This window comes from Ochotona curzoniae, unplaced genomic scaffold (assembly GCF_017591425.1).
Source record: "Ochotona curzoniae isolate NIBS_2020 unplaced genomic scaffold, NIBS_Ocur_1.0 contig_1274, whole genome shotgun sequence".
Classification (NCBI taxonomy): domain Eukaryota; kingdom Metazoa; phylum Chordata; class Mammalia; order Lagomorpha; family Ochotonidae; genus Ochotona; species Ochotona curzoniae.
In genome coordinates this window covers 22,197,387-22,223,289 of record NW_024465023.1, presented here as the reverse complement: position 1 = coordinate 22,223,289, position 25,903 = coordinate 22,197,387, and the positions used below count along the sequence as shown (strand labels likewise).

Sequence of the window (25,903 nt, the reverse complement as noted above, 5' to 3'; positions counted from 1 at the left end):
GCTGAAGAGTTGACATGGCCTAGATGTAGTACTCTCAGGAGACTTCTGCCCCCACATGCTTACAGAGATACAGGAAAAAAACGGGGTTAGTAGAACCTAAAAGCTGTCCCCATATGTTCTCTAAGAAAGATCTAACCCTGAAACCTGTCATAAGCAAAGTCCAGAAAACAAACCAGCTACCTATGGAGTAAAGTAATTAAAAAATAAGATGAAATTCTCCTCTCATGACACACTGTTAGGAAAATATATATATATATTTACATATATATATATACACAGATATTAAAAAGATAATCAACAGATCACCTAGTGAGGCTTGGTAGATAAAAAGAGCGATATATTAAAAAAATGTGAACCTTTGTTCTTTGTAGAATGTTTGCTTTAATTTTTCAAGTATTGTGTTGAAATATCATTTATCTTACAGTTTCTGGCATTCTCCCATGTTACTGCCTGCTAGCTCTGTTGGGTTTAGCTGTTAGGTCTTGAGGGACTTCCAGCTGTTTTGCTTGGGCAGCTGTGTGTGACTAGCAGTGAGATTCAGACTGAGTAGAATCGGAGGGAACAGTAAACATGTATCTGTGGGGCATGTTAGGTCTAAAGCAACTTCTCAGTTTTCAATTGGGTATGATAAACAGCTAACCTGATATAAAAATGTTGAGCTCAGAGCTGGAGGTGTGGCCTAATGTTGAAGACAAGGGTTAAGATGCCATGTTCCATTTCAGGCTGTCTGGAGTTGATTGCCTGCCTCCAGCTCCCCACTGATGCAGACTCTTGGAGGGAGCAGGTGATTGTGCAAGTAATTGGATGGATTCCTGCCACTCTGTGGGAGACCTGGATTGAGTTCCCAGTTCCCAGCTTTAGCCAGGCCTAGCAGTGGCTACTACAGGCACTTTGGGAGTGATGAGGCAGAAGGGAATTTTCTCTGTGTATTGGTCTCTTTGCTTTCCAAATAAATAAGGCATGCATACAGTTTCATATTTTTATTATGCTGAAACATACATGACATATTGTAATGTACCATTTTAAGCATTTTTAAAATTAATTACGTCGCATTATGTGACACAGTTTCATAGGTTCTGAGGTTCCCCCATCCCCTCCCCGTGCCCTCCCCCCATGGTGGATTCCTCCACCTAGCTGCAGTATTATGGTTCAGATTAAGTCAAGATTCCTTCTTTGCAACCTTATTCCAAGCATAGAGTCCAGCATCTTATTGTCCAGATAATTTCAACAGTTTCTTGGGGAGACCTTCTCTGGTCTGAAGGTAGAGCTGGCAAAATATCATCCCAATCAATTGGAAACCCCAGCACAACATCAATAACAATTTACAGCATTGTGGAATTAATTGACATGGTATTGAGTAATCAATACGTTATAACAGTACAAGTTGTTAACCACATCCTGTGACTACTTCAATGACCCTTCAGTGTTTGTTTGTACACAGAACCGACTGCTATACTCCTTAAAGTGGCTATAGAATACTATTCAGCTGTCTCATGTCTGTTTTCATTTTAGTATTTAGCAGTTTATTGTATTGACGCATAGTTTTGCTGTACTTGGTAAATTTTAGGATAGTCTAAACTGGCTTATAACTCTTAACAAGGCCTCTGTCAACAATTGAGGCACAGAACAGTTTTAGGAGGGGTGTGCAGAGAAATCTTCGATGCCCTAGTGAGGAGTAAGTAATCTTTGTGTCCTATCTAGTAAGGTATATGGGGATCCACGCTGACCATTTCCTGTTTGGTTCTAAGCTTTCCTTGTATTTCTCTGACTATCCTATTTTTTTTTCTGACTATTCTATTTTTTTTTAAGATTTGTTTACTTTTATTGTAAAGGCAGATTGACAGAGAGGAGGACATACAGAGAAAAAGATTTTCCTTCCTTTGGTTCACTCCCCAAATGGTAGAACAGCCAGACCTGAGCTGATCTAAAGCCAGGATCCAGGAGCCAAGAGCTTTTCCAGGTCTTCCACAAGTGTGTGAAGCCCCAATGCTTTGGGTCATCCTCTACTGATTTCCAAGGCCACAAGCAGGGAGTTGGAAGGGAAATGGAGCAGCTAGGACACAAACTGGTGCCCATATGGGATCCTGGTGCATGCAAGTCAAGGATTTAGCCACTAGGCTTTTGGGCTGGGCCCCATTTGAAGCATTTTTTTACATGTAAAATTGAGTGACAGTTATATTCATGATGTCTATTGCCACCATCCAATTTAACTGAAACTCTACTTGTTAAACAAAACAAAGACTCCACAGTTCTTTCTCCTTGGAGTCCTTACTGTCTTTTAAGTTGCCTATTCTAGGTAACTCATATAAATGAAATTAACAACATTTTTCTTTTTTGTCTAATTTCATCTAACAAAAGATTTTCAAGGTTCATCTATGTTGTACCATGTTTCAGAATTTCATTACATGTTAAGGCTGAGCAATATTCTACTATCTGCAAGTAATTGATTTGGTTTACTTTTTCATTTATTTATTTATTTATTTTAAAAGATTTTGCTTGTTTTTCTTGGAATGTGAGATATACAGAGAGGAGGAGAGAGAGAGGAAATCTTCCATCCGATGTTTCACTCCCCAAGCGGCTGTAACAGCTGGAGCTGAGCCAATCCGAAGCCAGGAGCCTGGAGCTTCTTCTGGGTCTCCCACGTGGATGCAGAGTCCTAACACTTTGGGCCATCTTCCACTGCTTTCCCAGGCCACAAGTAGGGAGCTGGATGGGAAGTGGGGTTGTCAGGATTAGAACCAGCAACCATATGGGATGCCAATGCGTGCAAGGAGAGGACTTCAGCTACTAGGCCACTGCACTGGGCCCAACTTTTTCATTTATTGATAAGCAGTATGAGTTGTTTCCTGTTTTGTCTAATGGATAGCATTGCTGTGAACATTGGTATTCAAGTTTTGCTTTGAGGGCTTTTTTGTGTATATGCTCAGTGGTGGATTTGTTACATATTCTCTGATCTTTTACGGAACTCGCAAGCTCTTTCTGCTGTAGTTGCACCATTTTACATTCCATTTGGCAATTCAACCAAATTCTCCACATGCTACCTAAACTTGTCTCCATGTGTCCAGTTTTGCTGATCTGGCACTAAGCACCTCAATGAATGTGAGTGTTGTATAAAGCTTTTTACCTAGTCTTTCATCCCTACCCTGTTTCCTCTCACTGCAGTATGAACTGCATAAAAACAAGAACTTTTGCTTATTTATTCCCATTATTGCCATCAAGGGCAGGTGTCTAATCCTTGCTTAATAAATGAATTGACTGAATAAATAAATTTTAAGTGCTCAGTAGGTGATAATTATTCTTTAAATAAATGAGAGTTATACGTTCCTTCTTATATTACTTTGCATGTCCGTTGCTTGGTTTAATGTTTTCATTATTTTAATGAGGTTTTTATAAAACCACATGCCTTTTTGATGAACCATTTGAGGAGCAATGTGCTGAATTTACATTGAATGAAACTGTCTCAAATGGAAGAAAAAAATGTTGAAAGGAAATGAAAGAATCAAAACCGTAGAATTAGAGAGGGAGGATGAAGCAAGTGAGATCCCACATCATCTTCAAATGTGAGCACTGGGCTGGTGTTCAGCATGTCCTTTAGGCGAGGTGGCTGGCTTTCTCTTCTGCTAGCAGCACTTGGGGCAGGCACGGCCCTTCCCTCTACCCCTTTCTGGTGTTGGAGGAGTGTTGGGCTTCTCCAGGGAGATAGTTTTTCCATCCCCTAGGAAGCACATCAAAGGGGCCACTATGCAGATGAGCTGTGTTCAGAGGTCACTCAATGACTGTGATCATGAGTTTTAGTAAATATTTTATCTTACATGTTATGCCATTCCACAGAGTCTGAAGACATATGTCTCTGTTAATATTATAGGATAGTTTCAGTGTTTCTACATAGCAAGGTCATGTAAATGCTCTTTGTAAATAACTTTTTATTTGCTGTCTTCACAATTGATTCTTATATATATATATATATATATATATATATATGTTAGGCATGTGTATGCACATTTTTCTCTTTTTGAGTCAAGGAGAACATACCTATTTTCAGGAAATATTAATTTGCAAAGTAAAAGTAAATAAAGTGTATGCCATTATGACATTTAAAAATATTTCAAGAAGTAATAGTATAGAAAAAGTAATAATAGGGGTGTTTCCTGGCCTCATATAGATTCGGCTTAAATGTAATATAGAAGCAAAGCATAATTTTATACTTTTAAAATTCAGAAAAAAATTGTGCATTAATAACAGTTCAACAAACTCAAAGTTCTTGGCCTTCTATAAAGCCCAATATAGTTTTTGTTTTACATGGTTGGAAATTTCTCTGAAAATTTTATAAAATAAAGTGATAGAGTGCAGGATTAACTGAGAATGTGAATGCTGGGTTATCTGTTTTTAGGAGAGTGAGGATGCCCTCTCATTTGCAAAATGAGAAGACACAAAACACTGTGGGCATTGTGGAGCAATGGTATATACCAGTCCTTGGGATGCTCATCAGAGTGCAGGTCGGAGTACCAGCTGTCCTGTTTCCAGTGTGGCTCCCTCCTAAGGCACCTGGGAAGATAGCAGATGATGGCCCAGGTACTTGGGCCCTTGCAGCCAAGTGGGAGACTTTCCAGGCCCCTGGCATCAGCCATGTCCAGCCCTGGGTAATGTAGCCATTGTGAGCTGTGAGTGTGAGTTTGAAGCAGTAAATGGGTGATATCCCTTTCTCCACATCTTCCTCTGCACTAATCTCCCTCCCCCACCTTTGTTTCACTGCCTTCCAAATAGATAAATATATTTTTAAGACTTATTTTATTTATTTGAAAGAGTTACAGAGAAAGGCAGGGAATATTCCATTCACTAGTTTACTGCCCAGATCCAAAGCCAGGAGCCTGGAGCATCTTCTGGATCTTCCACACGAATGCAGGGGCCCACTACCCCTACCAGACACATTAGCGTGGAGCTGGATTAGAAGTAGAACAGCTGGGACTTGAACCACCATTCATATGGGATACTTGCCATCACAGACAGGAGGCATGAACTATCATGCCAAAATGCCAGCTTTATGCATATTGAAAAGTGCTCTATGTGAAGCTTTTAGAGTTTAAAGTGATTTACAGCTTACCCAGTTGTAACTCACTTCTTTATCTTCCCTTTTCTTTCTATTTCCCAGCTCTTCTGAAAGTTAGAGAATTACCTATGACACTACAATTCACATCCTAGCACTATACCCCAAGGAAGTAAACCTCAATGTCCATCATCTTAGGCAACAGATACATAGATTCTATTTTTAAATCCAATCCACTAATCAATGGTGCTTCATGAGTTTAAGCCATTTACATTTAGGGTTAATATAAAATAGGTGGTAACTTGATCCTGTCATTTTAGCAATGGATTGTTCATTGATTTTGTCTTCTGTTGTTATTTTACTGGGATTTTCTTCACATTTGCGTTTGGTTTTGCTGGGTGCTGTTCCTGTTCTCTTTATCATTTCTAGAGCAAGTTTGGAAGAGGCATATTCTTTGAGCTTTTCTTTGCTGTGGAAAATTTTTATTTTATTTTCAAAGACAAAGAAAAGCTTTGCTGGGTACGTTATTCTGGGCTGACATTTTTCTTTTCCTTTTGGAATCTGGAATATACCACTCCATTCTATTCTGGCCTGTGGAATTTCCTTTCAGTGGACAGCACTGACTCTGATTTTCATTCCCCTATATAGCAATTGATTTTTTTTTCACGTGCACATTTAAGGATCTTTTTCTTATGTTTGATTGAAGAGAGCTTGATTATCTTGTGTCATGGTGAAGATCACTTTTGGACAACACTTTTGGGAGTTCTGTGCCTCTTCTGGATGTTGTTTCCCAATTCTTTCTGCAGATTAGGGAAAATTTTCCCTTATTATTTCATTAAATACATTTGTAAACCAAGCTTCTCTTTCTGCGCCTTCTGGAACTCCTGTAACTCTCACATTTGGCCTTTTAATAGTGTCTCTTTAATTCCTGAATACTTCTTTTAGCTTGACCCAGCTCTACTTCCAGCTTTCTGATTGTTTACCCATGTTGACAAGAAATACCTTCCAATTCTGAGATTGTTTCTTCTGCCTCCTTCATTCTATTATCGAGTCGTTCCACTGAATTTCCAATATGCTCTGTTGCGTCGGTCATTTCCAATAATCCGGGTTGATTTGGCTCAGTGTTGCTATTTCCCATGTGACATATTCCTTAGATTCCCTGAACTCCTCTGTGTGCTTCTCATTGTTGATAAGAAGCTTGATAATGTGTTTTCTGAATTCTGTAGCCCCCATTTTCTCGATGAATTCCTCAGTTATCTCTGAGGTGGACAAAGGCAACCTCAGATCCTTTGCAGAGGATTCTTCAGTAATATTCATTGTGTCGCTGTCTCTTTTTTTTGCTCTTGGTCATTGTACTTCTGGTTAGTAGGGTCTTCTCTTTACAGCCAGTTTCTAAGCTGTGTCACCTACAGTTCTGTGGTTCAATTTTATTTATTGTGGTTGGTACCTGGTTCTTTTTTTGCAGTCACTTGTGCCATTCCCTTTAGTGAGTTGCAGCTATTGGCTCTTGTGTTAGATACCACCGCAGTCTCAATAGTCCCATCTCTTGGCTCACAACTCTCCACCTCCTTTGATCCTGTGCTGTGGCTACACCATTGTCTGTACAACCTTTTTCCCACTTCCAGGTTGAAAGGTTCCCAGGATTTGTGAGACCACAGGTGTCCTAAGTAACTGGGTTGTTAGTGGTGCTGATCATGCTGGAACCTGCTGGCCATTAGATCTGAGAGCCACATGGATCTATTTTGACCCATAGGATACCAAAGTTGGTATGATGTTCCCTGTGCTATGGGACTAGTGCAATGCACTGAACTGGAAAATCTGCCACCCTGTACAAAATGATGCCTGGTGTGCCAATTGTGAAGTTCTTGATCTGCTGGCCATTAGGTCTGGATATCCAGACCTATTTTGGGTGGAACTTGTATGCCATCATGTTGGTGCAATGCAATGAGCAAGAAATGAGTTCATTCCTAGATTAGTATATGCACAGTCCTTTCCCAAAGCCTTTGTCTCCCTACACAAGATGGTGCCTAATGTGGTGCTTGTGGGGTTCTAGGCTATGAAACCCACCCTGTTCCCGCACTGCCTGTTTGGGGTCTGCTACTCTCTCTTTCTCTTTCTCTCTCTCTCTGCTCCTAAGGGCAAACCATTATGATAATCAGTTCTTCGCCTGGGTTCATCTGCTGAGCTCCTGGTGAACTCTCCTTCCCACCTGGCTGTTGGTGAAACTCTGGCGGCTGGTGGAGTTCAGTTTGCTGCTCGTTGACTGCCACTGGAGTATCTGGTCACTGCATCATTGTCTCGCTGTTTTTCCATGTCTATTAGTCTCCAGGTGCTCCTCTGCTGTCAGTCTGTCTATTTCTATTTCCTGGAATGTGCCCTACCTAGCTAATGATTCTCCATCTGATTAAATGTGTCCTTATTCGATTCTGCCATGTTGATTCTCCAGTTGTACACTTGAAATTGCTTAATTTGGAAGTTGGTTGTTGTGGTGTAGTGGGTAAAGACACTGCCTGGGACATTGGTACTCTGTGTTGGTACCAGTTATAGTCCTGGATGCCCTGCTTCTGATCCAGGTCCCTGCTAATATGCCTAGGAAAAGCAGCATAGGATAGCCCAAATGTTTGAGCCCCTGCCACATACCTGCAAGATCTAAAAGCACCTGTTTTCTGGGTTCAGTCAGGTTTAGCTCTGGCTGTTGAGGCCATCTGGGTGCAGATGGAATATTTCTCTCTCTCTCTCTCTCTCTCTCTCTCTCTCCATCTCTGTAATTATTACTTTCAAGCAAACAAGTCTTTAAAAAATAAAATGATTAGTTTTGTGTTTGGTGAATTAATCTTTAGTTTAAGAAAATGGGGGGAGGTGGGGCGGAGGAACCTGTAAGAATTCAAGCAACCAGGTCCAGCATGATAGCCTAGTGTCTAAAGTCCTTGCCTTGCATGCCAGGATCCTGTAATGAGTACCAGTTCATGTCCCGGTGACACCAGTTCATGTCTTGGCTGCTCCCCTTTCCACCAGCTCCCTGCCTGTGGCCTGGGAAAGCAGTCAAGGATGCCCAAAACCTTGGGACCCTGCACCTACGTGAGAGACCTTTAAGAATCTCCTACCTTCTGGCTTTGGATTGGCTCAGATCTGGCCATTGTGGCCACTTGGGGAGTGAATCAGCAGACGGAAGATCTTCTGGTCTGTCTCTCCTTCTCTCTGTATATCTGACTTTCCAATGCAAGTAAATAAATATTTTTTTTAAAAAAAGAATTCATGCAACATGCAATTTGCTTGTTATTTTGCATATTATAAAAAATGTCCTGAGGCTGGAACAGAGTGTTGGACCTCTACCTGTGTCACTGGTACCTTACATTTCTGTTTCTAGTCTCAGAGGCTCCATTTTTTTTTAAAGATTTATTGTTATTATTTTTTTATTGGAAAGGTGGATATACAGAGAGGAGAGACAGAGAGGAAGATCTTCCGTCCAATGATTCACTCCCCAAGTGAGCCACAATGGCTGATGCTATGCCGATCCGAAGCCAGGAGACTCTTCCGGGTCTCCCACGCGGGTGCAGGGTCCCAAAGCTTTGGGCCGTCCTCGGCTGCTTTCCCAGGCCACAGGCAGGGAGCTGGAAGGGAAGTGGGGCTGCCAGGATAGAACCGGCGCCCATATGGGATCCCGGGCGTGCAAGGCGAGGACCTTAACCACTTGCACCACCGCGCCAGGCCCAAGGCTCCATTTTTAATCCAGCTCCCTGCTAATGTGCCTGTGAAGGTAACATGAGATAACCTGAGTCCTTGGAACCCTGTATGCATGTGGAAGGCCATGAGAGAATTCCAGTTTTCTGGCTTCAGTGTGGCCCATCCACATATAGTCTTAGTGGCCATTTGGAGAGTGAACTAGTGAATGGAAGTTCTCTCTCTCTCTCTCTCTTACCCACTCTCTCTACCTGTAATTCTGCCTTTAAGAATAAAGTAAATAATCTCGTTTATGATAAGACATTCATATTAACTAAAGAGTCAATAACCTTTTCACTGTCATTAGAAAAATAAAGAGATAAAATAAATTAAGATGGGAGAGGTCAACCACAGTCTTCCCTGAAGGAATTATCTATAGCGCATGTGACTTGGAATGCACATTATAGACATCAGTTTCTTTCAGTGACATGGTTTTTATGCACTTTCCTTTACTCTTGGAGGATGTAAATGTAAAGTTTGAAAGTGTTTGCACTTAAAAATAACTCAAACAATTGTAGTGCTAGAATTTTTATTGTATCTTGCTTAATTCTAACATTTTATAGATATTAGACTAGAAAGTTAAAATGCTAAAATTGTTTTTATTGTTTTCCATCAAAACAAGCATGGTAATTAATTTGAATTTCAGTTATATGGTTGTAGATGGAGTTAAGTTCACTGGTTGGTTAATTTTTTCAAACACAGCTTCAAATGAGAAGACAATAAAGTGACATTTTTGGGTCTTAGCAGCTGCTCTATGGCCTCATTCTAATCTTTTAACCAAGGGCTGATTTTAACCACAGGTCGATCAATAGGTACTCTAGAGGTCTTCTGAAAAGAAAAACTAATCCAAATAAATCTCACATTTGATGTCAGTAGCTACAAGTATGGTGCTGTAAGCACAATAAGATATGCATAGCTTCAGGCATCACCTGATGGACTGATGGAACAATAATAAAAAACATGAAAACTTTGTAAGAAATAAATAAAAGTGCATTTAAAGCTTAAAAAATACAAGATACTGCCTTTACTATCTGTCTTGGGCATTTTTCGTTGCCAAGACTTTATTTTCACAACTAATACTTAGACCCTGTGCTCTGATTTATGCTTATGGTTCTGCATCCATGAAGTCCATTTCTTCTATGATTTATAGTAATGGGGCTTTAGGATCTAGTGCCCTCTGTCTGCTCATCAGTGGCAAATGTGTGTGACATACCAGAAATATTATGTGTCTTTTTTTCTAAGAATACAAAACATTTTTTTTTAATTTTGAATTTTATGGTACAATTCCACAGGATCTGGGATTTCCCCTACCCCCTCCCCAGGCTCCCACCACCTTATTTCCTCATGTTATTACAGTAGTATAGCCCTTCATAAACAGTCCTAAGTCCATCAGTCTGTTCTTTAAGAGTGTCCTGATATTTCTGGTATAGACAATGCCAGATAGTCCAACATCCTATTGTCAAGATACGTCCAACAGTTTCAGTGGGAGTCCATCTTTGATTTGGAAGTAGAAATGCATGCTACATTCTATCTTCATGTCTAGATATGTCTGTATTATGCCGTCACTATATATTGCCTTAAATGAAAAGCCATGAACAAATTCAATGACAGGGATGAAATTGAAACAAAAAATTTACAGCACCATGGAGTTAAGCAACATGCTACCGAATGACTAATGTATTGATGAAGAAATGAATAAGAAAACACAAAAACTTGAAGGATTTGATAAGAGAAAAACTCTTTGAAAGAAATGAAAATAAAAATATCAAAACCCATGGGTTGCAACAAAAATAATATGGAAAGGGTTATTGATCTTACAATTTACATGAACGCTACCTTATATCTTAGAGAACATATGGTATTTATCCTTTTGGGATATACTTATTTCACTGAGCATAATGGTCTCCAGTTGGGACCATCTAGTTGCAAATGGTGTAATTTCATTCTTCTTAATAGCTGAGTAATATTCCATGGATTAGATATACCACAATTTCTTTAATCACTCTTATTTGGATGGGCATCTGGGTTGTTTCCATGTCTTTCCTATTGTAGATTGTACTGCTGCAAATATAAGATTACATATTTCCTTCTCATATGCAATTGTCACTTCCTTTGAACAAATTCCTAGGAGTGGGATAGCTGAGTCAAATTCTCTAAGCACTCTCCATACTGATTTCCATAGTGGTTGAACAAGCCTGCACTCCAACCAGCAGTGAAGGAGGGTACCTTTCTCCCCACATCCATGCCAGCAGGTGCTGTGCCTTTAATTTTTACAAAAAGAAAAATTGTGAAACTTGAAAATGCCCTGTGAATGATAAAGTGGACCATAAAAATAAGAACAATTCAGCTTAATCCTTTAAAAGTATTGATTAGAGGAGTGTGGATATGTGACACAGAGGTGTGCTCACCACTTCAGAAGCCCAGATCCCTTATTGGATTGCCTGATACAGTTCATGGCTACTCCACTTCTGATCTGGTTTCCTGCAAATAGGAATCTTACTGGGCAGCAGATGATGGCTCAAGTCCTTGGGTCTCTGCTAATTACATGTAGAACCAGATGGAGTCCCAGGATCCTGGCTTCAGCCTGATCCAGTCCTGGATGCTGTGGGGTTTTAGTGATTCAACCAGTGATAGAAAATCTCTCTCCATCTTTCTCTCGTCCAGAGACAGGAAACAAAGAAGAGTTACTCCCTGAATTTCTTATATAGCATTTCATGAAATAGGAATAGGAAATGATTGCCAAGCATTATGGAAATGTTATTTTTCCCTTAAGGACCAGAGAATGAGCATAATACACAGGTCAAAAGCTTAGTGATGCTCTTAGACAATATATTACATAATCATGGCCATGATAATTTTGTTAGAGGGAGAGATGCTGAACACTGCATATTATCATGCACTCAGACTGTGATTATGGAATAGGTGAAACTGTATTGCACGAAGATATCATATAACATGGGTTTTATTGTTTTTATCACTATAAGATACACACAAAATTTCCACGTGAACTCATATTTTTCTCTTACCATCCAAATTTCTACACTATTATCTTTAATAGTGAAATGTAGTCATCCTTAAAAATGATTTTTGGGGCCTGATGCTGAGGCCTTGTAGCTAAAGTCCTCGCCTTGAACGCTCCAGGATCCCATATGGATGCTGGTTCTAATTCCGGCAGCTCCACTTCCCATCCAACTCCCTGCCTGTGACCTGGGAAAGCAGCCGAGGATGGCCCAAAGCCTTGGGACCCTGTACTCAGGTGGGAGATCTGGAAGAAGTTCCTGGCTCCTGGCTCCAGATTGGCTCAGCACTGGCCATTGTGCTCACTTAGGGAGTGAATCATCAGACGGAGGAGCTTCCTCTCTGTCTCTCCTCCTCTGTATATCTGACTTTACAATAAAAATAAGTAAATATTTAAAAAATGATTTTTACCTTACATGTATACCTAGTCACAGTTGTACTCTGTTTAATAGTAGCAAAGGAAGAAACCCTCAGAGAAAGTCAGTCTCTGCTATGATGACTTCTAGATCCTATACTTAAAAGTAACTATTGTGATAAATTAATTAATTAAAAAAAAGAAACGGAAAAAAAAGGAAAAAAAAGTATTGTAAGTTTATTTTTCTGTCATATATTGGTTTATTAATTACATCCCACAGTGTGTATTAGTTCTCCCTATTTGTGCAGGGGTTAAGGTTAGAATTTTCTTCTTTGTAATGTAGGACACCAAGCCAGTGTTTTCAGAAAAGTATTCCTAAATATATGCAAAAAAAAGTCTTAGTTTAAAGAACTAATAAAATGTGATAGATTTATTTAGTCTTTTTACCATTCTTTTTTAGTCATCACTGGTTTCAGGGATTTTTTAAGGCCTTGAGTGTAAAAGGAATCCAAGTTATATTCTACCTTTATTCAAAAAATACCTATTTTATAATATAAAATGGTAAATATGGATAGTTTTCTTTTGATTTAAACAATATCATAGACATACATATTATGCACACACATATATACACCATATATACACTCATAATATAGATACACACATTTCTATATATAACAGGTGAACACTAATCCTCTCTAGCAGCCTATGTAAGAGACCAATGAAAATTATGAGATGTGAAGTCTAATTTGTCTCTGCCACTAACCAGTTAATGCAGCTAGGACAAGTCATTGACTTGTTTTGGCAGTGGGTCTCTCTGCTGTAACATCAGACATTTAAAGAGAAGTAACTACAGGGGAGTTGTTTATGCAAAATGTTGTGTGTACGTGGCATGAGTGCAGGATCACCCAGGACAAAGCAAACTAGATAGATCATATTCATATTCCATATTCTCTAGAAAGATAATTGTGTATTGTCTTTCAGTTACAAAAAATCCCTATCTTCTCTGCATACAAGTATGTCCTGTCTCTAACCATTTAGCAATCAGTTTTTAGATTTCTGCTTACAATGCAGCTTATCAATTATAAACAATAAAAGTTGGGTAGATATATCTGCGTGCTTTAACATGAATCCTAGAGGAGCATTCACCTTGCCCCGTTTACCCCTTTCTGACTTATTTCTCTGGTGGGACACAACCATGGCAGTGATAATATAAGTTTAATGATGGCTGAATTGTGAGGGTGAGGGATGGGGGTGGAATCCTGTGAATATTAATATATTATCAGTTCCTTCCTGTTAGCTTGTCTATAAGGACAATAGCATTCATTGGGTGCCACTTTATTTTTAGCTTCTTAAATCACCTCCTGATGAACAGAAACAATAAATAATTATTAAAACATTAAAATAACTTGAAAATAGTGGTATCCTGGGGAGTCTAGGATTTCCAGACAGTAACAGACAGTTGTAAATCAGCAGTCATGTCACAGTTGGAGAATAAAAATCAGGGAGATAAGAATGTCTAAGTTTACTCCTCTGGAGCCATTTTTTTCCGAAGATCAAGATCAGTTTCAGTTATAGAATTCTAAGAAGTATTAATTGTGGTGGGGGGGTTCATCATTTTCTTCAGCTTTCATCATCCTTGTCCAGCCCAATGATGTATCCCTGATGAATAAAAGTGTGAGGACTTCTCTGGAGTTTTGTGCTTTACACTAGTTGCACACTCAAGGACTGAAGGCATCATAATGGTAACGGTGTTTATATGAACACCAGAGTGGCTGTATTGTAGAAATGGAAATACAAAGGAAGCTGGGAGAGATGCCGTGCTGCTAAAAATAAGATCCACCACCTACTGAGTGCTAGTCACCATAAGACAGGCATTGTGCAGAGCCATTTGCATGTTCTAACATGTTCATTTCCACCATCCATCGTGTGCGTGATCAATTGTATTGCTTTCTAGTTTATACAATTGAGGAAGTAGAAGCCTAAGGAAATTAGCTTTCACTAGTTCTCAAAAATCAGGAGGGACTGTGCTGAATAAGAACCTCTACAGTTGGACTTGAGAGTTGTGGCTGTGAATTTCACACTGCTTGTATGCCTCTGTGCATGTATATATATATGTGTGTGTATAAAATATCTGGTATTTCATACAAAGAGGCGTGACAAATCCAGCAAACAAAGGGATGGCTTCTGAAGGAAAACCTCGTAGGCTTGGATCAAAAAGATTTATGTAGAAAGTTCAAATTAGAATGTACAGATTTAATTTCCATAAAACCTGTTGTTTAAAAATTATGATTGTTCTGCAAATATATGTCATTCTAAAGCTGATTTTAAAAAACACATTTGAGTGTGTCCTGTTAGCTAATAGCTTAATTTAAGTAATTGTTCTTTTCTGAACAATTTATCTTACAATGAGGCTGGAACGAGCATGCTTTAATCTGCAATAGAGTAAAATTAATAAATAATGCATGAGCATTATTGCTGGGAAACCCCAAAATGGATATCTTTTTCACTTTGATATGAAGCTTTAGCTAAAATTTAACAGACTCTTCTTTTCTCTCAAAGATGTTTCTTTTTTGGTATTTTCCACTCTTTCAAGATCAGCTCCTGTCCTCTACTGAGAAACGTTCTTGATCAGTGGTTGCCTGTTTTCTTTGCTTCCTCATTGTCATATTCACTTGATATTAAGTCGATGTCTCAAATACTATATTTAATATTGAGTCAATATCCTAAATATATTTTGAACAGGATCCTTTCTATCCTATTGTTCACTATTGTTTTTCCTGATAGATTCGCTTTCTTATTTTACCTCATTACGGGTAATCTCCTTTCCAATCTGATACAAATCTTTGCAAATCCAAATTGCCTCATTGTCCAACAGGAAGTCAGAAATTTGAAGTTACTTACATGACTTTGAGTGGCACTAAAGTATTTTAATCAACTTGTAGGAAAAGTATTATAAGAAGTTAAATATAAAGAACATTACAGTTTTCTTTGTTGCACAGTATACAACTGAATAACTAACTGCATTTTCTAACCATTGTCATTGTGTCATATTAGCATTACTAATGGAACAAAACCAAAAGTATAAGAGCTGCTGTAATGCCAACACATCTTAGCTCTTGACCCCTCCTCTTTATTCAGCTAAGAACTGTTCACAGATGAAAAGCAAAGAGAAAGCAACTTCACTGAGCACTGATGACAGGTTACAGAGCTTTTTATTCAATATCCTGTTTAATAATCAGACAAGTGCCGTCTCTTTGCACTTTGAACTTGGAGGGATTAAATGATTGCTCAGGGTTGCAAAGGTAGTAAGCAATGAGACACAAGAATATAACAGTGATGTTCATGTACATGAATAAGCAATTGAATACTTACCAAGTAGGAAAATCCCTATTAAACCTTGGAATCCCATGTTGTGTTACTCTGTTCCCACTGCTCAGCACCAGGTCTTGCACACTTTTGGTGTTAGTGAATACCTAGAGTCTTAAATAACAATGATAAAGAGAGCAATCTACACGAAAATTTGATTTGGTCTCACCTCTTTCAGAGAAGTCTCTGAACATAATTTCTGTTTGTACTTATTGCAAGGTACAACCTTGATTTTGGACGTAGAAACAAAAAAAAAAAGAAAGAAAGAAAGAAAGAAAGAAAGAAAAAAACTGAGATGCTGATTTAATGGGCTTAATCTGTAAATTCTTTCAGAAAGAAGTTATCCTTAAATAACATAGAGTGCTTGCTGTTACAACCTGGCTCCATGTCCCAATCCAGATATGGCTCACTGAAGATAGAGATTTTGCAGTACTTTTTGCAAGACAATCTTCTTTCCAAACTCATTGATAAGTTATTTTACTGAGGCAATGAGTCCTTTAAGAATTGAGCAGTATCATTCCTGTTCTTCCATTGTGCTTAATAGGTCAGTTACATTTTTCTGCTTCTCTGTTGAGTTTGCCTATTTTAATATAAACTTAGACATAACTTCCTTTCTAACATAAATCTTTATTGCTTTTGCTTTTCTACGTATAAAAATCTCTATTGAACATTCTCCAAACTGAACCTGGATATAAAACAAAACGTTGTTGTTTTCCTGGCAAATGCAATATATACAGCTGGCTTCACAGCACCAAGCGTTGTTTAGTTGGGTGACAAAACAGAATCCTGTGGACTAAGCCAAGAAACCATAAAATGACATAAACAAAGGAGTTTACTTCTCTCCCTCTCTTGCTCTTTCTTGCTCCCTTACCCTCAGGTGATTGGAACACACTGCCTTGGCAGCACTTGTTTTTTGTTCCCACTAGGTCACCATATTTATTCTGGTTTGTTACAGAAACTCCACTTACTGTATGAAAGTATCCATCTCGCTGACAGTGGGCGAAAATGACACGGGACTCTGCTACAATTCCAAGATGAAGTACTTTGAAAAAGCTGAACTTAGCAAAAGCAAGGAAATTTCATGCCGTGATATAGAGGATTTTTTACTGCCAACCAGAGAACCTGAAATCCTTTGGTATAAGGTATGGAATGTGAATTATTTTATTGCTTGTAAATGGATTAATGTGTATGTTATTCTGGGACAGCTTGGAGAAATATTTAACTGTGTGTGACATGGTTTAGCTTTGCATTTCTGGAATACTACAGCAAGCTATGCTGGTCTGTATAAATATTCAAACTGGTGATTTTGATAAATTCTTGTCAATATTTGTATGAGTAGCCCATTGTAACAGGCTGCTGTCTAGATGTTTATATCGATAATTCATTCAAGTCTGTTATTGTCTGAGTTTATAATTAGAGGAAAGAAATATTTTGACCATACATTTCAAAACTGTTTATATTAGCATTCAATAGTCACTAAACAAGGGGGACAAAATGGGTTGATTTTCCTGTGTGATGAAACAGCACACTCATTTTAAGTGGACTTTTTACTTTGGTCTGATTCTGATCCTTTCCATATATAAGTGTACATATTTTAAAGAGCATTTGAGGAAATTTTTGTAGCATTAAAAATAATATTAGAGAGTGGCTTTTTTCTTATAAATTTGTGCTTTTATTTGAAAGATAGATTTAAAAAGAGAAGGAGACACAGAGAGAGAGAAATAAATCTTCCATCCGCTGGTTCGCTCTCCAAATGGCCACAATGGCTGGAGCTGAGCCTACCTGAAGCCATGATCAAAGAACCTCTTCCAGGTCTCCCACACAGGTACAGGGTGCCAAGGACTTGGATCATTCTTCACTGCTTTCCCAGGCCACAAGCAAAGAGCTGCATGGGAAGTGGAATAGCCAGGTCTTGAATTCATGCCCAAATGACATCCTGGCACTTGCAAGGTTGAGGATTAGCTTGCTGAGTCACCATGTCGGTCCCTAGAGTAACTTTCTTCAGAAAAACCACTGTTCTTGCTAGGATAGGAGGTGAACTGAGTAGGGCTGGCTCATGGACCCCGTGGTATGCACAAAATCTGGCATTGGGAGAGCTCCTGATGGAGGAGCCTGGACAACTCCTCTAGCAGGACACAGACCCGGCAGGTAAGCGCAAGAAGCACGATATGAAACAGCCCAGAAGAGGCCATGGAACTATCAAACTACTTGAGCAAGAACCTCGGAGCATGCCCCACAACTGGGGCCTGGGGTGGGTGGGAGACTGGATGGGGCTTCTCCCTCAATATCCCCCTTTACCTCAGATACATGAAGGAAATACTATGGAAATAATAGTCTTACCCACTTTCTTGTAGCGCTTGAATCTTTTTACCCTAATTATCTATGTAAAGATTGTCAAAAATGTAATAAAAATTGGAAAAAAAATGAAACAAAACTTTTACCTTTGGAGGAATAACCCCACCCCTGTTTTTCCCCACGACACCATTGGCATTCATGAAAATTCCAAATGTGAATGTGCTTTCATGCTTATTGATTGTGTCAAAAGAACTTATGATTGAACATCCTAAATATGGAGTATGGAGACTATAGAGGCTATAACTTCTTTTCTGGAATATTTTGTCCATTTCAGAGATTCCTGGTAAACAATGGCTTTGTCCAAATTTTTAGTAGCTAGGGTCAGAAATGTCAGTATACAGAACATGAGCTGTCAAGGCTGATTGCTCATGAAATCAACTGCTATTAGGAATGAAGTAAGAAACAAATTTTCAACACCTTAATAGGGTTTTACTACAAATTAGGACTGCTCCTCTTTGATGAATTCTTGCTAATAAACAGGATTCAGAGCATCTGGAAAAACTGTTAAAAGGTTTATAACTTGTCTCTTGGTTTTCTGTCCCAGACTGAGTTAAACAGCGCTGAGATATTAGCCCTGCTGGTTTCTGTTTCTGTTCTTGTGGGGACAATCTCAGTTTTCCTTTTAAAAAATTGCTTGGCTATTTTTCATGTCTGTTGCACTGTGATTTGCCTACCTTTCACGAACAGATTCTGAATAAGGCCCAATGATTGCTTCAAGGGGAAGTGGTGTTAGGGGAATTTGATTGAATGTCTCCAAAAGCCAATAGTTTTCTAGTATTCATATGTGGACATTCAGCCTCTAGATATGCAAATTTTATGTATAAACTAATAAGGTAACTTTAAGAGTCGTGTGTCTTTTCTCCCATTTTGCAAAGAGAATCTCCAAATGTATTGAAAGATGAAAGATGACACATGCACTCAGACATACTCAGTCTTAAGAAATGACTGGGATCACACATGATTGTTTAGTCGTGCTTGTATCATCATAGTCATTATGACCTCAAGCTGTAAAGACCATCGCTAGTGGAGTGGTGGGTGGAAAGGCAGCCTACTTGGAATTTAAGTTTCCCATCCCGTTCTCTGCTAATTCGTCTGCAAAGTAGCAGAAGAAACCCCAAGTATGCATGCCCCTGCACCCACGTGAGAGACCCAGAAGGACTTCTGGGTTCCTGGTTTCAACTTGGCCCAGACCTGGTTTTGGCAGCTATTTGGGGAGTGAACTAGTAGATTAAAGGTCAGTCTCTCTGTCTGTCTGTCTCTCTCTGTCTCTGTCTCTCTCTCCTTTGCCCTCCTCCTATGTCTCTAACTTTCAAATAAATATGTAAGTCTTTGACATTTTATATTTCAGATTATTTTCCACAGTTAAACCTTAGTCTCTGTAATCCAAATGGTTGAGCTGTGAAAGGTTGTTTCAAAAGTAGAGTAATATAAGTAAGAATGGTTTCTGTACCTTCAATGCACACTTTTTGTAGATAATTTGTACACCTAATACGAGCATATGAATTTGATCTTTGAGTCTGGTATAACTGGATAATTGCCTTCCAATTATACAAAGGCATTCATTGAGCCATATGAAATAATGGACTGAAAAAATTTGATTTGGCAGCATATTTCTTTTTAGAAATATTACCTCTGAAAAGTGTCAAAGGGTTTAAAGCTATTTTATTCTCATTCCCTTGATTTTAAATCTGGCTGGAGGAATGGACTTCTGTTTGGCAAAAACAGAAATCTCCCAAGCCAATGTCATTATAATCCAAGCTTAATTCAGAGAGTATAATTTGGTAAGTCTATCAACAATGACGAACATAAGGGACCTGAAAGAGCTTCCATGGATCAGAGAATATACATGCTATTAAAAGATTTAATTTTTTAAACAAAATGCAACATTAAATATTTTTAAATAGTGAAGGTCTGTTAAAAGCATCCTCTCTTCAGATAATTTTCTGATTTCCATCATAGTAGCTGTTTTGTGTTTTATGTTAACATCAGCAGTTAATTTTGTGAGCATCAACTTTGAAGTATTTGCTTCCAAAATCCTATCTTACAACTTTCAAAATCCTATCAAATAAATCAGTACTTCTCTGATAGAGAAAGGATAATTTTAGACATTTATGAAATAGCTTTTTTTTTTGGAAATATTCCTTTCAAAATGAGCAGAGATTTGGAGAAGGAATGAAATTCTTAAGCATTAATTTAGAGCTCTTTAATTTCTTTAAGAACCTGAGAAGCCTTTGGTTTAGTTGTTTAAAGTACTCTTTTCTCTAGTTTTGAAATACTATATGCATTATCAAAATTTTCTGTCCTAAATTTAGGAATGCAGGACAAAAACATGGAGACCAAGTATTGTATTCAAAAGAGACACCTTGCTTATAAGAGAAGTCAGGGAAGATGACATTGGAAATTACACCTGTGAATTAAAGTATGGAGGCTTCGTTGTGAGAAGAACTACTGAACTGACTGTTACAGGTAATCACAATCAGCAATATTTATTTCCAAGCAGTGAAAGTATCATTTTAAGTTTTTTTTTGTGCTGCATATTGATTTTTAAAATCTGTCCATTGAAAGGAGTTCTTATTAATCCTTTGCTAAGTGGATTCCTATAGGTGAAATTAATTCATCATTGCTCTGAAATCATGTTGTGCTGAAATATATTCGAAAAGTTAAAAAGAATCTGTTTAGGAAATTATACAAATGTAAGCTTGTGAAAGTCTGTGAATAATGAGTTTACAATTTCAGGGAATTATGCCTATGTTTGCAGTTATATCAATTTTGGAAATATTTTCTACAGTAGAGAGTATATGAAATCTGTTCTGCTTCAAATGAGAGAATTCTCTTTTCCTTTTTAGTCACTTAGCACTTGTGAATCTGATATATGTTTTCTCATGAAGTTAAAAATAATGTGATTTTGAGTAGAGTCATAGAACAATGAGAAGAGATGTGACGCTTAGAGTCATTCCCGTATCTGCTTGTTAAGGTGAAAGGATAGGAGAACATTGTTCGAAGCACTGCTCATGATCCTGAATCTATGACCCACTAGTCACATGACCTCAACTGAACCGTTATAGCTTCAAAATATTAGCTTCTTTATGTAGAAAAATGGGTTATGATTAAATGTACCTTGGTTATTTGCTACGGTTTTGCAAAGATCAAATGAGGTAAGGTAATGTGTGTGAAATCGGTCTGCAAAGGGCATAATTATACCCCAATGTGCAACATTTTTCCATTATGTAGAAAATTGTATATAGATCAATTATAAGTTTAAAGGATACTTCTCTAAAAGTGGCTGCATGAGAAAAAGGGGAGGGGCAGTAGCAGCAGCACTAGGATGATAAGGACATCACATATTCTTGTTGAAAGTGTCATCTTGGTGGCTTTTTAATATGATTGTATTTGTGAAGCATATAGAAAAAGTGTAAAAACATCAATGATTTTAAATTAAAATAATTTTACCTTTTATTGGTGCATTCAAAATAGTCCCACAGTATGAAAAAGGGTTTTGTAGTGGTCTTTTATATATTATAATAATGCGATTTCTTATAAATCTTGAAATTGCATCTCCTTCTAAAAACGCTAATTAATTTCATCGAATTCATCAGGTAGAATAGTAATTATACTGATAGGAGGAAGTTGTAGTTAGTTAAATAAGATGTTCTTTGGTGTTGCCTTTAACAAATATGTAAGACCTACCAAACATCTGATGCGTACAAATACAAGAAAGACTTTGTAGTGAATAAAAATTCAATTGTTTGCTTATATTATGTAGGTATGGTAAGTATTCCTCATATTTTGGTTTTCATTTTTGCTATGTGTACTAGACCTCAGTATAGAAAACTCAAAATCAATGCTATCACTTTACCTCCATGTATTTTATACAAAGTTTTCACTGACCCTATATGCAATAGTATAATGTTTTTTGTCTCTTAGTGTTGCTTTGCTTTCAGTCTGTACTGAAGTAGTGTTTCTAAGCAGTAGACATTGACAATAACATACATATTCTTCAGAGTGCAGAATATTTGACAAACACATCTTTCTCCCTTACATAAATACCAGGATTCTAAACCACTGTTATTAGGAAACAGTTGGAACACAATCTCATGGAAATTGGACCTTGGACCCTGGGTCTCAAATGGTAACACAACTTATACAAGGTTATCTTTGTAGACTCAAGTGTATGGGTAGAACTCATTTCTCCTAACTGCTTTCCAGGGATATTATTCCTAAACCAAGTCCAAAATATTTTCTTTACTTCATATGAAAATGAGAAATATTTTAATTTTGATACCTAAGAGGAAATTAAAATAAAAGTTTTCATTCACCTGATTATCATGAATACTTGTATTTTAAGTATTCTGACCCATAACATTGATTTGTACAAATTATAAAGCAGTACTTGATTATGAATGTCTTTGTATGAAAACAAACATTGCTTATTTCCATTTCTTCATGAATTTTTCTAAGTTTCCTTGTGTGTGTAATTGTGGGTTAGTTGGAGAGCTTCAAGCCCTAAAAATATCAACATGCGTTAAAATGTGTTTTGACCGTTAACAGCATGTCTCTTAAGAAGATGTATTATTATAACCTTGCTTTAAATTATGTGACACTTGGGCATATTTGACTCTAGCCAAATTGAAGAACAATTTCTTGAAACCAAAGTGTATCCCTTAGTAAAGCAGCGAAAATGAACATTTCCTGGATGATGATGATGAATCACTGTTCTTTAGCTTGCTGTAATCATTGTGCAAAGCATGTTATCATTTAGTGGAGCTGCTTTAGCTTATAATAAATAGTATTTTGAAGTTCATTAGAATATTTATTCATAAGTAAGAAAGAAATAATCCTATATGTGAATAAGACTTTTCTGAATAAGCTTATGGTTCAGGTATCATCTTAGAGTATATTCTTGTCCTGTCCCTTAGGATGCTGTCATTCATGCCAGTTATGCATATGCTGTAATTATTCAATAATATATTGTTACTATTCCTTTTTAATCAGTTATCTTTCAGATCAAATTAAATATGAAGAATAAAGGTTTTATTTTACCATCAATTTGCTTCTTTTCGTAGATTCTTCCTTATGTAGATCCAAGTTTCTATCCTGTATATTTCCTCTCTTCCTGAAAAGCTTCCTTTCACATTTCTTACGATGAAGGTCTAGTGGTGCTCTATTGCTTGGTTTTAGTCAGAGAAAACCATTCTCTTTCCCTCTGAAAGATAATTCTGCTGGATAGATAATTCTAGATTTTTTTAAACCATTTTCAGTATTTTACTCTATTCTTTCATTGCACATGTTTTTTTAATGTGAAGTACACACCAGGTCTGGTCTTTTTCTTTTCTCTCAGTGGAAAGATTTTTCTTATATTCTTTCAAGGGTTTCTGCTTACCTGTTTGTTCTCTATGGTCGGAGCGTGGTAACCTAGGTATGAGTAAGCAGACTGTTTCTTCTGGTTGCGCTTTTCTTTTCTATTTTTTTTTAAAGATTTATTTTTATTATTTTCTTATTGGAAAGGCGGATATACAGAGAGGAGAGACAGAGAGGAAGATCTTCCGTCCAATGATTCACTCCCCAAGTGAGTGCAACGGCTGATACTATGCCGGTCCGAAGCCAGGAGCCTCTTCTGGGTCTCCCACATGTCCCAAAGCTTTGGGCCGTCCTTGACTGCCTTCCCAGGCCACAGGCAGGGAGCTGGAAGGGAAGCAGGGCTGCTGGGGTTACAACCAGCGCCCATATGGGATCCCGGGCGTGCAAGGCGCCACCGCGCCGGGCTGGTTGCGCTTTTCTGAGTTTCCTCTTTTGGAGTTTGTCCTCCATTTTGGAACTTCTGTGGCCATTATTATTTCAAATATTTACTGTGAGCTGTTCTTTTTTCTACTTCTGGTATTCAAATGATCTGTGTATTATGCCTTTTGAAATTATTACCCAGTTCTTGCATATTTAATTCTGTTTTTTTGTCAACTCTTTGTCTCTTTGCATTTCAGTTGGTAAAGTTTCTATAGCCCTGTTTTTAAGATCCTTGATACTTTGGGTCCAGTGTAATGATGTGCCTATCAAAGGCCTTCTGTGCTTCTGCATTTTGGTTCCTTTTAGAATTGCAGTCTCTCTACTAACATTACACATCTGTTCTTTCATGTTCACTACTTTCATCTACAAGGCATTAAACACATTAAATGTAGGTATTTTAAATTCCCCGTCTGATGATTCCAGCATCAGTGAGTCTGTAGTTCTGTGGCTTCTGTTCCAAGTCCGCAGCCACAGCTACAGCTCTCTGGATAGGATTATTCTGCAAATCTGATGGTAGCTGTTTGCCCTAAAACCTTAATTCACAAGAAAAAACTTTTGTTACTTTGTTTTTCTTACCATAGCTTCAGACTGATAATTTTCAAGATATTTACATTAAAAAGTGAAACTAAGGGTGACAAGTGGTTTTAAGTTTTGGGCATTCGACTCTAAGAGGAATTTCAGGTAATGTCTGACCTATATTGTCACTCATGTAACAGTGTGCATTCTTTAATTAATTAATTAAATATCCTTAACACACTGCAGTTTAAATTGGTTACATTAAATTTCTTTCCAATAATCAAAATAATACTATTGACACTTAAATAGTGGAGGACAGGCTGGCTTCCTCCAGATCTCATGTTCTACTTTTATGATTATTACTATCAATATTAAACCTGCCTCTTTCTTTCCTATGTTATGTTAATGATTTATATTCAGCTTTAAGTTAAAAATCTTCGCCTTCCTTTGTTTTATATCAGATGCCTACCTGTCATTGGGCGTTTAGGTGCAAATATATGGCAGAATTTTCAAATGAAAGTATTTCATATTGCAGCATTTGTGGTGCTGTGGGTCACACCACTAATTGGGATGCTCCCAGTCCACATTGAGTACCTTTGAGTATGTGCTGGACCACTATTATTCTGGCTTACTGCTAATTTCCTTGGAAGACATTCAGTGATAGCCAAAGTAGCTCTGAAATCTAGCTCCTGGCTTCAGCCTGGCCCAGCCCTGGCTGTTTTGGCCATCTAGGACATGAACTAGTGGTTGGGAGATCTTGTATGTATGTGTTACTCTTTCAAATCATAGATTTTTTTTTAAAAAATTCTTCATGTTAATTTTTAACGTGCCATTCCAGTCTTTCAAGATATGTTTTCTTCTTTGTATTTCACGAGATTAGCTGCTCTTAATAAAACAGAATTCTATTTGAGGTATCCGTGGTTTGATTAAAATAATTGTTAAAATGTTATATGCAAAAGGCCATATATAAAGTACTGAAATGTATTACATAGTTCTGTGCGTTTTTCCCCCTCAGATATACCATAAACGGGTACAGTTGTTTTTCCCTGCTAAGAAATTCAGGATCAATCCATCTCCCGTTTCTTCCCTTATTTCTTTTAATGTGGTGATGAAATATAATCAACAACATGTAGAAAATATAAACAGACAGTATATTTACCAAGGCTTATCAAGATCAAGCAATAGAAGACTGTGGACACCACTAAATGCCTAAGCAATCTTTCTATTCTTGAAAATTTGGACTCATATGGTTGAATATTCTGTTGTCTGACTTTTTAAAACTTCAAAATATACTATAAATTTTCATTATTCATTTGGCAGGTGCAGAAAATGTGTGTGAGAGACTGACAAAAAGAGGAAGGAAGGGAGTGAGGAAGGGAGGGGAACCGAGGGAGAGCAGGAGAGAGGTCTTCCATCGAGTGGTTTATTCCCCAGTGTCTGTGACAGTCAGAGCTAGGTCATACAACAGCCAGGTGCCAACAACTCTGTGGACTGAAGTAGTTGAGGCATCATGTGCTGCTTCTCAGACACACTAGCAGGAATTTGGATCCAGAGGAGGAGGATAGTACTTTGTCCCACACTCTTTGACATGGCATGCAGGTGTCCCAAACAGCAGCTTAATCCGCTGTGACACAAGGCCTGTCCCTACACCAAAGATTTTTTTAAAATTTTCATCTTTCTATTTGACTTATCAGCAATGTATTAACTATTTTTATAATGCTATAGCATCCCATTATATTTAAAACTCC

The 25,903-nt window shown here is 37.8% G+C and overlaps 1 protein-coding gene across 1 annotated transcript in view; it reads left to right on the top strand.

Annotated features, from left to right (window-relative positions):
• IL1RAPL1 (interleukin 1 receptor accessory protein like 1) overlaps positions 1-25,903 on the top strand; it is a 1,237,397-nt gene that overhangs the window by 737,246 nt on the left and 474,248 nt on the right. The window contains exons 4-5 of the mRNA XM_041000130.1: positions 16,462-16,648; positions 20,174-20,327. Coding sequence (XP_040856064.1) covers positions 16,462-16,648; positions 20,174-20,327 — 341 coding nt within the window. The remainder of the gene's footprint in view (positions 1-16,461; positions 16,649-20,173; positions 20,328-25,903) is intronic.